Source organism: Channa argus, chromosome 7 (genome assembly GCF_033026475.1).
Source record: "Channa argus isolate prfri chromosome 7, Channa argus male v1.0, whole genome shotgun sequence".
NCBI classification, from domain to species: domain Eukaryota; kingdom Metazoa; phylum Chordata; class Actinopteri; order Anabantiformes; family Channidae; genus Channa; species Channa argus.
In genome coordinates, this window is record NC_090203.1 from 4,417,419 (window position 1) to 4,430,135 (window position 12,717).

General features: G+C 37.6%; 1 protein-coding gene across 2 annotated transcripts; it reads right to left on the minus strand.

Annotated features, from left to right (window-relative positions):
- Window positions 1-5,929: 5,929 nt before the first annotated feature.
- LOC137129746 (macrophage mannose receptor 1-like) lies at window positions 5,930-12,385 on the minus strand. 2 transcript variants are annotated; one of them, XM_067508969.1, is made up of 6 exons: window positions 12,311-12,385; window positions 10,908-10,955; window positions 7,497-7,901; window positions 6,705-7,046; window positions 6,494-6,582; window positions 5,930-6,349 (listed from the first exon to the last, which is right to left on the minus strand). In XM_067508969.1, exons 2-6 carry the CDS (start codon window positions 10,942-10,944, stop codon window positions 6,206-6,208), a joined length of 1,017 nt encoding a protein of 338 aa, XP_067365070.1. In that variant the 5' UTR covers window positions 10,945-10,955; window positions 12,311-12,385; the 3' UTR covers window positions 5,930-6,205. The 2 variants fall into 2 exon arrangements, with proteins under 2 accessions (XP_067365070.1, XP_067365069.1); XM_067508968.1 differs by lacking the exons at window positions 10,908-10,955; window positions 12,311-12,385 and having other exon boundaries at window positions 7,497-10,281.
- Between the last annotated feature and the right edge of the window lie 332 nt (window positions 12,386-12,717).

Consider the following 12,717-nt stretch of genomic DNA (forward strand, 5'->3'; position numbering starts at 1 on the left):
CTGACCAGCTGAGGAAATAAGTGAAATCCATCCAAGATCTTCCTCTTACCGCTGTAACAAACAACAGATTTTCTAGTTTCGCAGTTGTCATCATTCCATCCCCCACCGACGTTCATGGCCACACAGCTCTGATTCCCTTCACTATTATTTGGCTGGCCAAGTGCCCAGTTCCTGTAACCAGTTACGCTTGTTTTACCAGTTGCTGACCATCTCCACGAGTTTAAATCGTTGCCCATGACTCCTTTCCAGCCTTTTGGATCATCATTCAGACCAATCCATGCTAGTGAGTCGTCGACAGTAGGTCTGTTTAATTTGTTTATATCATCCGCGTTCTCAATAGTCGCCAGGTCGGTGTAGTTCATTCTGCAGTAACTCTGAGCATCGGCCCAGGTCATCGACAGGTTTACATAATGATACTTACGAAAGAGAGCGTGAGAGCAAATGAGGCCAAACCCTGAGGGTTAAAAGTAAAGAACACTAGTATAAATGTAACATAATATTCTCATGAATAAAAACTCTTTTGCACAAATTAAATTTTCATTACTTTACTGTAACTTTTTTTAATACACTCCTTTATAAGTTTTGTTGACTTGATGTTTGCACCTGCTGAATATGCATTGTTTTTATGTTGGGTTTAGGGTTAGGTTGGCATCCCCCCTACATGTGACCCTCAGTGAACAAAAATGAACTTAATTAATTTAATAATAATAATTTAATAAAAGACCATTTATTCTAGCTAATTGTGCATTGCAAAATGAGGCAATGCAAATGTTTGAACAAAACTAAAAGCATGCATAATCACTGTGATGGACAAATCCAAATGAATGAAGTGTTTTCCAAGCAGTTTATAATTTTTAATTGTTATAGTAAAATGCATGTTAAAGAAAGAGTGGAAAAACACTGAAACCTATTACCGCCACCAAAACATTTTTTAGCCCAGAATCTTACCGAAATGGACAAACACCACAAGCACTTTGTGATCCATGTGTGACTTTACTGAAAAGCAGAAACCACAAATTACCTCAATATTCCCAAAGTCAAAAGTCCTTTATGTAACAAAATCTAATATGTGGAAGTGTACTGACAAGTAAATGAAAAACTGTAACAAGTTTGAATACAGTTTGATACTTTTTCCAACTTTTATTTACATTTTGTGTGACCAAAGAAAAAAATCAAGAGATTGCTGTCAGAATGTACCAACAGTTCATTATTTTAACCTGTGGTTTAAAAAATGCCTTAAAATGTCAAAATGTGCATTAGCAACAACATTGCTAATGCACATTTTGTTTTGCAGAATTCCTGCTTCCTTGTTAAAGCAGAGTGATGTTCTAATGCCTTTAGGTTGTTTAGAAAGCAAATACTCACCACTTTAAATCCAGCTGTTGGGTGTTTTGAGGATGTTTCCTATTTGCAAAAAATGCGACTTAATCTCTTATCTTCAACTCCTTGGTGCCCAAAGTTGCAAAGTTTTTGATGCCGGAATCAGTCAGGCTTGCAGGTAAATATCCCCCGACACACCAAGACTGAGCCAGTTCTGTGGCCTTTGTGCTGAAAGGCCACTTCTAATGTTGTATTATTAGAGATTGACAGACTTGTATTTAAATATACAAATCAGCCATTTGGCAAAGGTCACATTGGTTCTACTTGATGAAAGCCAAACAACCTTCTTTTGTTTCATAGTGTGTCGAAAATTGAAATTTTTTTATCACTTTTCCTGAATAATCTGGTGCTGATGACCTGTCATGTTTATATATAAAAAAAAATAAAATAAACACATATACTGAAATCTCCTCTCATTTTCTCAAAATGGTAAACATTAAACCCAAAGTTCAAGCTGTAATTAACAAACCTCTGACTTGTCTTGTAAAATCAAAAACAATTTTAACTTTGCTCAAACCAAACACTGCTGTCAGACGACACACAAACCCAGCCAATGCACAGGCAATACGCAAGATAATGCAAAAACCCTGTTCTCTTTGCATGGCAGGTAAAAAATCTGACATAGTTTTTGCATATTTTTGTATTTATAAATCTATGTTTGTTTATATGTATACTAGAAAAATGGCAAAAGCGCTGGTCTTGCAATGGACTACATGTCATTTTATAGTATTTGAGGTACTTTTACATACTTTAATGCTGTATTGACAAGTTTCCTACTATATGTCTACTGTACTGTACTGCATCATGCAGCTATACAGTGCATCCAGAAAGTATTTGAATTTCTTAACTTTTTCTCCATTTTGTTATGTTACAGCCTTATTTCAAAATTGATTAATTTCATTATTTTCTTCAGAATTCTACAAACAATACCCCATAATAACAACATGATTTTATTTTTGAAATCTTTGCAAATCTATTAAAAATACAAAATGAAAAATCACATTTACATTCACCGCCTCTGCTTAATACTCTTTGCAGTACTTCTCGAGCTTCATCAGGTTGGATGGGGAGCGACGGTGCACAGCCATCTTCAGATCTCTCCAGAGATGTTCAATTGGGTTCAAGTCTGGTCTCTGGCTGGGCCACTCAAGGACATTCACAGAGTTGTCCCGTAGCCACTCCTTTGTTATCTTGGCTGTGTGCTTAGGGTCTTTGTCCTGTTGAAAGATAAACCGTTGCCCTATTCTGAGGTCCAGAGCTCTCTGGAACAGGTTTTCATCAAAGACGTCTCTGTACATTGCTGCATTCATCTTTCCCTCAATCCTGACTAGTCTCCCAGTTCCTGCCACTGAAAAACTTCCCCACAGCACGATGCTGCCACCACCAAGCTTTACTGTAGGAATGGTATTGGTTTCTTCCAAACATGACACAAGACGTCAATCTTTGTTTCACCGGACCAGAGAATCTTGTTTTACATGGTCTGAGAGTCCATCAGGTGGGATGTCATGGTCTTCTTACGGAGGAGTGGTTTCCGTCTGGTCACTCTACAATACAGGCCTGATTGGTGGAGTGCTGCAGACATGGTTGTTCTTCTGGAAGGGAAGAGAAATGCTGGAGCTCTTTCAAAGTGACCATCGTGTTCTTGGCCACCAACCTGAATAAGGTCCTTCTTTCTCGATCGCTCAGTTTCCTCTCTAGGAAGATTCCTGGTGGTTCCAATCTTCTTCAATTTATAGATTTGCAAACAACAAGGTAGATATGTCTGCAGTGAAAGCCTGTGCAAGCATCACAGGGGAAGATAGAAAATGTGATCATGTCCATTTACCACAAAATAATAAATATGATGATTGTTTGACTTAATGTTCATCTGACTAATTACTTTTGATCGTCCTTTAAACTATACTGTATTCCCTGGATTATATCTCAAAGCCTTTCTAATTCCGTATTGATTTAAATTAACCCAAACTAAAAGCTAAGACATTGTCTATTTATGTAGTATCTAGTATTATGTATATTTCAAATTGTGCTGAAACCTAAAGAATATGCAATGATCAGCCACAATATTAATACCGCCTGGTGGTTTTAATATAAAAAATATGTTGTTTTTTTTATTCTAAAAAATATTATCAGCTAAGAAATGCTGTGGTGTCATCATGGATTAATCACCTGTCAGCACATAAATTAGTTAGAATCAGCTACATCTTTAATAACAGCAACTGTGGACCTTTAATTTTTATGAATTAATGTACATGTTTGCCATAATAATCACAATTAGTAGTTTTTAAATAAATTGTTTTTTTGAAGTTGTAAATTTAGTGGACAGTTTTCTTAGGCCACTGCTTGTACCTTTTTTATATCAATATTAATTTTGTGTTGGCCCTGAGATAGACTGCCAACCTGTCCAGAGTATACCGTGCCTCTTGCCCAATGACAGCTGGGATAGGGTTCAGCGCCCTGACCCTAAACAGGATATGCGATTACAGATAACGGATAGATGAAATTTCTGTTTTTTAAATAGACTCAAATACACAGACTTGCACTCAATGCGAAAAACGAAGAAAGTAAAAAGAATACAGAAAAAGTAACTTGTTCATTCTAATATATATTTTCCATACAAATTAATTTACATGTTTATAAAAAGTGTAAATTAATTTAATTAATCTGCATCTGGCAATACACACTGCTAATGCTACTCAATGATAACCAACCACTGAATTCACTATCTGGTGCACAAAGCTGGAACCACACACATTTGCAGCTACATTTTCATATGCAAACCAGAAATCTGGCTAAGGTCAGCCTGTGGTACAAAAGTAAAATGTTTCGGCATCTCGACTGAAATTTAATCCTCGTTTAGTGTGGATTGCTTTGGCATGAAAACTGTGTTGCTATTCAGCATTGTCACTTATTACAGTTCTATCAAAATATTTAACCACACTGTGGGTTCAGTTTCTCAAGACTCTAAAAACAAACGGAAAACAGGGAACTTTTTGTCAAAACTCAGAAATCTCTTGCAAAATATAACACAGCGCTCAAAACTGATTGCGATTAAATTGATTAAACTGATTATTCTGGAGCCAGACGTAGGAGGGGAGCTCGTCAGCAAGCATCTGGTAGCCATCTTATTCCATGGGGCCCATTCGGGCACAGCGTAAGGAAATAATATGGAACTATCTCCCTGAGGGACAGGAGTCAGTGTCGGGTGGAATGCAAGCTGGGCAGCAGGCAAGGTCGGGAGTCTAGGCCTGCTGATCACAGGCTTCGTAAACTAGTTCTAGAAATGTGGAATATCATCCTTCTGTCAGTGAAGGAGCTGAAACTGAAGTGAGAAGTTGAGCAATAACTAGATATAGCTGCTACACATAGTGCTGGCTCTGGATCCAAACTCCTATAAAGGGGTTGGACCCTTTTCTTTTCGGTCTTTCTCACTCTGGGGTTTTCCAGAGTGAGAGGCATTGGGCGGGTATTGGGATACTGTAAAGTTCCCAGACGGTTGGAGTCCTTCCACGCTATGGGACTGAAATTTGCTAAGGTTAAGGCACTAGCTGTTATTTGTGCTTATGAATTAAACAGCAGTTTTAGTGCAGCTTGTTTGGGATCTTTGACTCCATAGTTCTGGTGGGGGACATCTTATTTTGGACATTGTTGGGCTGGGCTCCATTCCTGGCATTTATCTGTGTAAATTTCACCACCCGCTTCTTTTACTGCCCGGCATAGTGCCACAAACTCGTAGGATCTCTGTTTGTACACTTTCCACCACCGTGCTGAAAAGAATTCCTCTATTGGATTTACAAATTGGGAATATTGTTGCTCCTTCACTTGGTCAGAGTTGGGCTAAAATGGAAATCAATAGACCGTCTCCCATTCTCAAATGGAACTGATTTATGACACAGTTCATTGTGGACAGAATGACCTGGTAACTATGAAATGGATAATGTCTTTTAGGAGTCTTTCTCCAATTTCCCCCTCAGGGTGATTGCTTTATTTTCCAAAACATGTTGATTGTGGCGCTCACTTGCTTGTCTGTGAATTTCTGGCATCTGATAACTCCTCCTGGAGGTCTTTCTTTTCTGTAAAATGTAACGATACACTTTATAGGACCCAGCTTCAGTTATGGTTAGGCCACGATTTACAACCGTGTCAAAGTTGCAGGTTTTTCTTTGGAAATATCTGGTTCCTGAGTTTGTGCAGGGGCAATATGATTGGTAATCTTGGGGATCCATTTTTTAAAGTGTAAAGTGTTTACACATACTGTGCATATTGATGGAATTAGTGTTCAGAGATTTACACAACTGTGATTTACAATGATATTTAAATGAGACTACTAGACTTGACTTTAATTATCTGGAGTCAGTTTTCAGATTTGTGTGCTTATAGTTCAATTTGTTGTGTGTAAAATGGAGAACAACTGTGAAGTGTGTCACTCAGCAGCACATGGACAAACAACCAAGCTAACAGAAATGCACAGCCACAAAAATGGAAACAAAAATGAGGCCAACACCCCAAAATGTATTTTAATTTACATTTGGTTGCAAAACTATTATGAGTGAACAACTATGTGTATTATTTCTGACATTGTTGCTAGCAAACAACCATATTTTCACAAAATAGCATTTACATATTTATTTTTCCAATTATGTTTTACTAAAAAACAAATGCAATCACTGACTGGATCTGGATTTTAATTATGTTCAGTACAACACAAACAGTTGTACATGTATAGGTGACATGCAAAATGCAAGACTTTGACTCCAGGTTGCAGGTTTTGCATGCAGACATGTTTATGGAGGTTAGGTTATGGCATGAAAGGCACTTTAAGGTAAAGTTAATAAGGATTCAAGGCTTGATTTAGCTTTGTTGTGCACTGTGTATTAAAAAAGTTAGGTGCACAGATTTTTTCTGTCTCCTGTTTCCTGGGCTGAACTCTCCACCGCAGCGTTCTGTAAGGCAATCCTAACACAGCATCTAGCTGAGAAGCAATAAAGGACAATTATATATCTCATCTCTAGTTTCTATAGTGTTATCTACATTAATAAACTTTGTACACCTTCATTTAATCATTCTCTGTAAATTTCCTGTGTTAAAGACAAACGAAAGATTGAGAAAAATGTACCTTTTGGAGGAGCTCGGTGTCAACAGCTGGATCCATCAGGTCAGCGCTAGTCTGAATCTTCATCTTTACAATCTTCTGCTCTGTTAGATCTAGACAGTCCAGTAAACACACAATCACAAACCAAACTGGTGGATGCAATAAATATATATTTTTAAATAGAATACATTTTTTTAAAAAGGCAAACCGAACTCTCCATGCACTGAATTATTACCTTGATGGCAGATGAAAGCGTTCATGTTCTGACAGTTGTCGTCCTGCCACTCATGTAGATTATTTTCACTCACACAGTACTGGTTAGTGTTATAGTTATCTGGCTGTCCAGTTTGCCAGTTTCTGAATGAGCTGTTGCTGGAATCAGACCATTTCCATGCCAGTCGGTACAGACCAATCCATGCATAATTATTGCTCGGTATTGCTTTAAAGACATTTGCATTGTCTACAGAACTTTCAATTGTTGGTAAGTCTGTGAAGTGTAGTCTGCAGTAACTTTGGGCATCAGTCCATGTTACTGGATTTGGGAAGAACACGTAGTTTTTTGTATTTTGAAGTGTCTCTGCAACAGAAAGAAAATGAAACAAGTGTAATTATAATTCAAGTAAATGAAATTATGCACTTTGCTTAGGGTTAGTAAAAAATTGAATTCTCTCAGTTACACTGCTTTTAGGGAATTTGTTCTGTTATTCAACAGAACATTCTTAGAAAATATTTGCTTAAGTCATAAACTGATATTTCTAGTATTCTGTTGTTAGTTTATTCATAATAGTGAGGTGTATCTTTGTATCTGAGATTGAGGACGACTGTCCAGTCAGTACAATTCATTTTTATAGTGCATGCAATGAATCACTAAACTGATTAAAAAATTATTCATTTTTTTTTTCAAAATTAGATACATTTATAAAAATGTGTTAGCTTCAGATTAGACCAGATATTGTAAAAATTGTGCTGTAGTTGATTCATTTAATGAATAAAATTAAGTTAAAATTCATTAACTTAATTTCTTTACCTGTATAACAGACGAAACTAGACACAGTGGCACATGAAATATCATTCCAATACCCATAAATGTTCATCGTCCCACAGTATTCTATATATTTATCATTAGGCTCATAAGTAGCCCAGTTTTTATAGCCAGTTTTGCTTCCTTCACCAGTCGCTGACCATCTCCAGGAGTTGGCGTCGTTCCTCATGAATCCCAACCAGCCATTTGGGTCATCATTCAGTCCAATCCAGGCCACTGAGGTGATGGAGGTAGGTCTGTTTAACCTGCTGATTTCTTCCATGCTTCTGATGGTAGCAAGGTCGGTATAATTTGTTCTACAGTACTTCTGAGCAGTGGCCCAGGTCATCTTCAAGTTCACATAGTGGAACTTACGAATAAGAGAGGATGAGGAGGAGGAGATGCAAAAGACTAGGGATTGACAATAGCATATGTTTAGACTAGTACAGAATTTATCATAAATCAAGACAGAACAAAAATGTTGCAATGCCATCAGCGCTTTAAAGCTGTGATTAGACGCTCGTCACGCTGGTCCTCAGCTAAATGCTCAGATTTGTCCCTCTTGACCATTTGTGGCACTAAAATGCAGCTTGTGTGTTAAAGCATCACGAAATATACTCATAGTGCTGGGTTTGAACCTGCTTTCTGGCAAAAGCGTTTTCAGTTGGAGAGGGTATGCTGCCCAGTCACCATATTAATCCAAAGATCAAGATTAATATTGCAACTAAATAACTAGTAGGTGTGAATTTTTGTCTGTCTCTATGTATCCACCATGTGATAGACTGACAAATTGATCAAGGTGCCATTCACCAAATGTCAGTTGGAACCCAGATACCAAAATCATTCTGGTGAATATTTATATATCTTCTGGCTTAATACTTCCACACGTGGGCCACTTCCAAATCTTGCTGCCAGTTAACCAACACTGGACAGCCAGAAATGTTCCAGATATTAAGGTTTTTATATAGACTCAGGCTAAGGATCCATGTGTATTCTCAGCCAGAAGCTTTAACTAGGAGCCTTTTGCTTTAAAGGGCCCCGTGCAATCCTCTAAGTTGGCCTTATCCAGGTAGCGCCTCACCTTTGACCAATTACCTGGATCAGGTGTGTTCAGTCAACACCAACCTGGAAGACACTATCTTAGATTAGGCTGGGGTGGGGAAGACAAAGAAAACAAGTATCTTCCAACTTTTGATTTACTGGACACACGTGATCCAGATAATCAGCAGTGGGTAGGGCACTAGTTAGGTAGGGTGGACCAGGTTTGGGAACCACTAGGATGAGTAGTGGCAGTGATGGGTAAATGAAACTGATACTTAAGATATGCTGCTCCACTCAGTATGTACTTACTTGTAGCCCTAGCAAATAATCACAGGATTTCTCTTGTAGCAGTTTTTGTTTTACTGCGTGGCATTGTCACTTTTACTTATTTTCCCCTACTAATGTAGGGGACTGTACTGTTGTACAACAAAACAAAAACAAAAAACAACAACAACAACAATAATAAAATTTTGGAGATTCTCCGTGACTGTATTTTTTTTTTTTGCCACACTTTGATCATTAACCCTTTAATAGAAACCAGGTTCATTAAAATCGGTTGACAAATCTAAACGTTATAACGCTAAACCCGGAACTCCCGCCTTTAATGTTACTTGTTTACAGGCCGAGCTTGCCACGTCCAATATGGCGGCGACGTTGACGTACGTTCCAGCCGGCGATGTCGCGTCCACAGTCGTCGCTCGCTAACGAACATGTAAGTTATTAAGAAAAGCAGATTTGGCCACTAAACAACACTAAACGGTCTCTGGTTACGAAAATTGCGGCAGCGTGTTTGTTATGTGACCTAACAACAACGTCAATGTTAAAAATACAGTTGATACTTAATACTGATGGTAAACGAACAACCAAGTCAAGCTAACGTTAGTTATAGCTAGTGTTGCGAATATTAGCTAACAAGCTTTTTTTTTTTTTAAATCATCCATCAGCTGTCAACAAACTTGGAATAAACTTCACTTCATCGTGAAAGAAAACGGGCTTCAGTCTGATAACGTAAGTCCGATACTTTTCCAGTGTCTCTCTCTCACATGTAACGGTACGTTTGTTCTTCTGGCTCTGTGTGACTAACGGCAAAGTCTCCCCGTGTAGTTGCTGATGGGGTTAAACTTTTTTCAAAAATTTGTAGTGGTAACGTTACATATTTCTCTGTTACTCAAGTCAATTTAAGAGGGTGGTCTAAAAAAATCGTGATGGTTTAGACGTCGTTCGTTTGCTGAGAAACTATAGTAATCATAAATGGTGGAAAATAACAAAGTACAAGTACTTCGTTACTGTACGGACTTTTACTTCACTACATCGAACAGAAAATATCTGTACTTTTTACTCTACATTTTGTACTACATTTTCAGTCAAAGTTGGGTTACACTTTATTATCACATTGCTTTACACATAAACATAATACAGCACGTTTCCTCTTTTATTTATTTTTAATGAAAATGATTCACTTGCAAAATAGGAATCACTTTATTAAATCTGTCACAGGCAGGTTCAACGTTAGTTCCTTCTTCTACGGTCTTATTTAGGAGATTTATTTGACATATTAGCAGTGGGCCAGTTCACACTTGGTTTTAACTTTGTCTGGTGCCAATAGGGAGAATTACTATCAGTGATTCTTTTGTTGTTTGTATTTTCAACAATTTGTGTTTTAAATCTTCCAAAATGTAAACTTGTTGCTTGCCCTTGTTTTAACTTTACTAGTCTCCCACCCTATATTTGGACAGAACAGGGGGCATAGTGGTGCAGTGGTAGAGCATTGGGTTGGGATGCAGAAGGCCGCAGGTGCAAATTCCACCCCACCAGGCGTGGCCCCGCCCTGAGTCCAATTGCAACCTTGGTCCCCAGCCCAGATTAAAAAAAAGGGAGGGGAGGGGAGGGGGGGGGGGGGGGAGGGGAGTGTTCTGCTGTGGCGACCCCTGAAGGGACAAGCCGAAAGCCATTGATCTTTGGACAAAACATCTTAGGTTTTAGAATATTTTGATGTGGCAAAACAACTAGCAGATTATAGACTTAAAACACCTTTTACTATACCGTTGTTTATAGTCTGGTGGATTGTCTTTATCCTAGTATCTAACATCTACACATGGATGCTTCGAACATAGACTGTGTGGTTGGGACACACAGCCACATGTTCAGCATGTGGGAAGTGACTTGTTCTGTGACCTGATGATGTCTGGTGAAAGTCCTCAACAGTCGAAGAAGCACGACACATAAAAATACATTGAAGATTAGCATTGTGTTTCACCACTACTATGTTTGGTTAGCCGAGCTGATAAGATAATAAGAACGGTGGTACAGCCTCCAAAACCAAAGAGCAAACCACATTTTAAAATGATGTAGACAAAGAAGAACTGCTGATCTTACCAAAGAAGAGCAGAGTCAGAGACATGTTGTGATCCATTTATGACTTTTCTACAAACAAAGAGAATATATTAAATGGTAAATAGTCTGGACAAATATAGCGCTTTTCTACCTACTGGCACACAAAGAGCTATACACTGCTTCTTGTTCACCCTTTTATGCTCACAATGACACACACACTCGTGGGGAGTGTGTGTATACACAAATTTATACTTCTATGACAAAGCAGTAATCTGTTTAAGGTGTATCATGCCTTTTGTGGCATTGACAGCAGCTGGGATTTGTTTCCGCACCCTTCACAACCCTAAACAAAGTAAGCAGGAAAATAATGATAGATATCATCATATCATCATAAGATATCATCTTAACAATTTGAGGAAGAAGTCCTTTTTTTTATTTTACTGACACTGTGCACTTAAGCTGATCTCTAGAAATGTGGGCAAAGTCTAACTACCCAAAAGCTTTAGTGAATGCTTACCCATCCTTTTCTTTATATGCCTTCATAATTGTAGAAAACATAGCATTTTTAGTTCGTTCCCCTGGCCCCTAAAACATCTATAGTTTAAACATGATTTGACAAACAAAGCTTCTCTTTGCAACCATGTTTCCTTCTATATCAGTCATATTTTAAACAGGTGAACAAACCTCTGAGTTGATCAAATCTACCGGAGTGAATATGGTCAAACCACAAATTTGCTAATATTTGATTGCTGTAGTACAGAATCTGAAGTATCAAATATATGTTGCATTAGTTGGACATGTTATTATGATGGTTCTAGGTAAACGGGATGTACTCATTTGGAAGTCAAATTATATTTTTAATGGGGTATTTCAGTGACTTAATTTTCTGCAAACTGAAATAAAGCCATTTTTGAACCGTTGAAACTGTAGTTCAATCCAACCTACACAGTTATCTACTCGTGCTGCATTTTACCAAATAAATGCTATTTTTGCATACTTGATCAAGTTTAATCTCTTTCCTAAACTGTTTATTTATAAGCCAGAGCAAAAATCAATTCTAGATGAGGGAGCAATACAATTTTCTTCAGTGACATCAGCAAACATTAAGTACAGCCTTATAATGTATAAAGAATATACCCCAGCCAGCTCAAATAAATATTATTTACCAAAGGGCCTAATTCAGAGAGACAAAATGTCTCTTCTATGTACAGGTTGATAATGTACACGGCTGATCAACAATTATTTGTCTTATAGGCAAAATAATTCAAAAAATATTTTAAAAGCAACCGTGCCATGTCATGACATTATAATTATTTCTATTAACACAACTGACCCAATAGTAACTTGTAGCTATTTCTCATTAGGTACTTAACTTCTTTTCTTATAGCATTTACACCGGCAATTTAACCGTCATTAATTCCTTGGAAGTGTAAAGGGATACTCACAACTTTAAAATCCAGCGGTTGATTGGTGATATATGAATGCTTTGTAGTGAAGCTTCCAAAAATAAAGATGTCTGCTTTTCCCTTTGGATTTATACAGAGTCCTCTTGCCTTCATTTTCATATGCAAAGAATGGCTCCCTGGAAGTTTACATTTTGTGTTACAGGGGCATGTGTCAGTAATGCAGTTTAATATGGTAATAGAAAGAGCAAATCTAAAGTATATGTAGTTAAAGATTTGCATTATTGTTCAATCTGTTTATTATTTTCAGTCAATTTATTTACAGGTGGAATTACAAAATGCTTTTTATTCAGGGGTCCAAAATATTTTCAAAAGTCATTTTGTCTGACCAACATTTCAGACTTTAAATATGAGCTTTTTAGTTTAGGCACAAAACGGCAAACCCTCAC

Coding starts and splice junctions, on each gene's coding strand:
- LOC137129746 (XM_067508968.1), bottom strand. CDS start 7,983: ATGGCATTGCAACATTTTTGTTCTGTCTTGATTTATGATAAATTCTGT. Junction 6,583..6,704: donor CGCTTTCATCTGCCATCAAG/GTAATAATTCAG, acceptor TGGACTGTCTAG/ATCTAACAGAGCAGAAGATT. Junction 6,350..6,493: donor ACACCGAGCTCCTCCAAAAG/GTACATTTTTCT, acceptor ATTGCTTCTCAG/CTAGATGCTGTGTTAGGATT.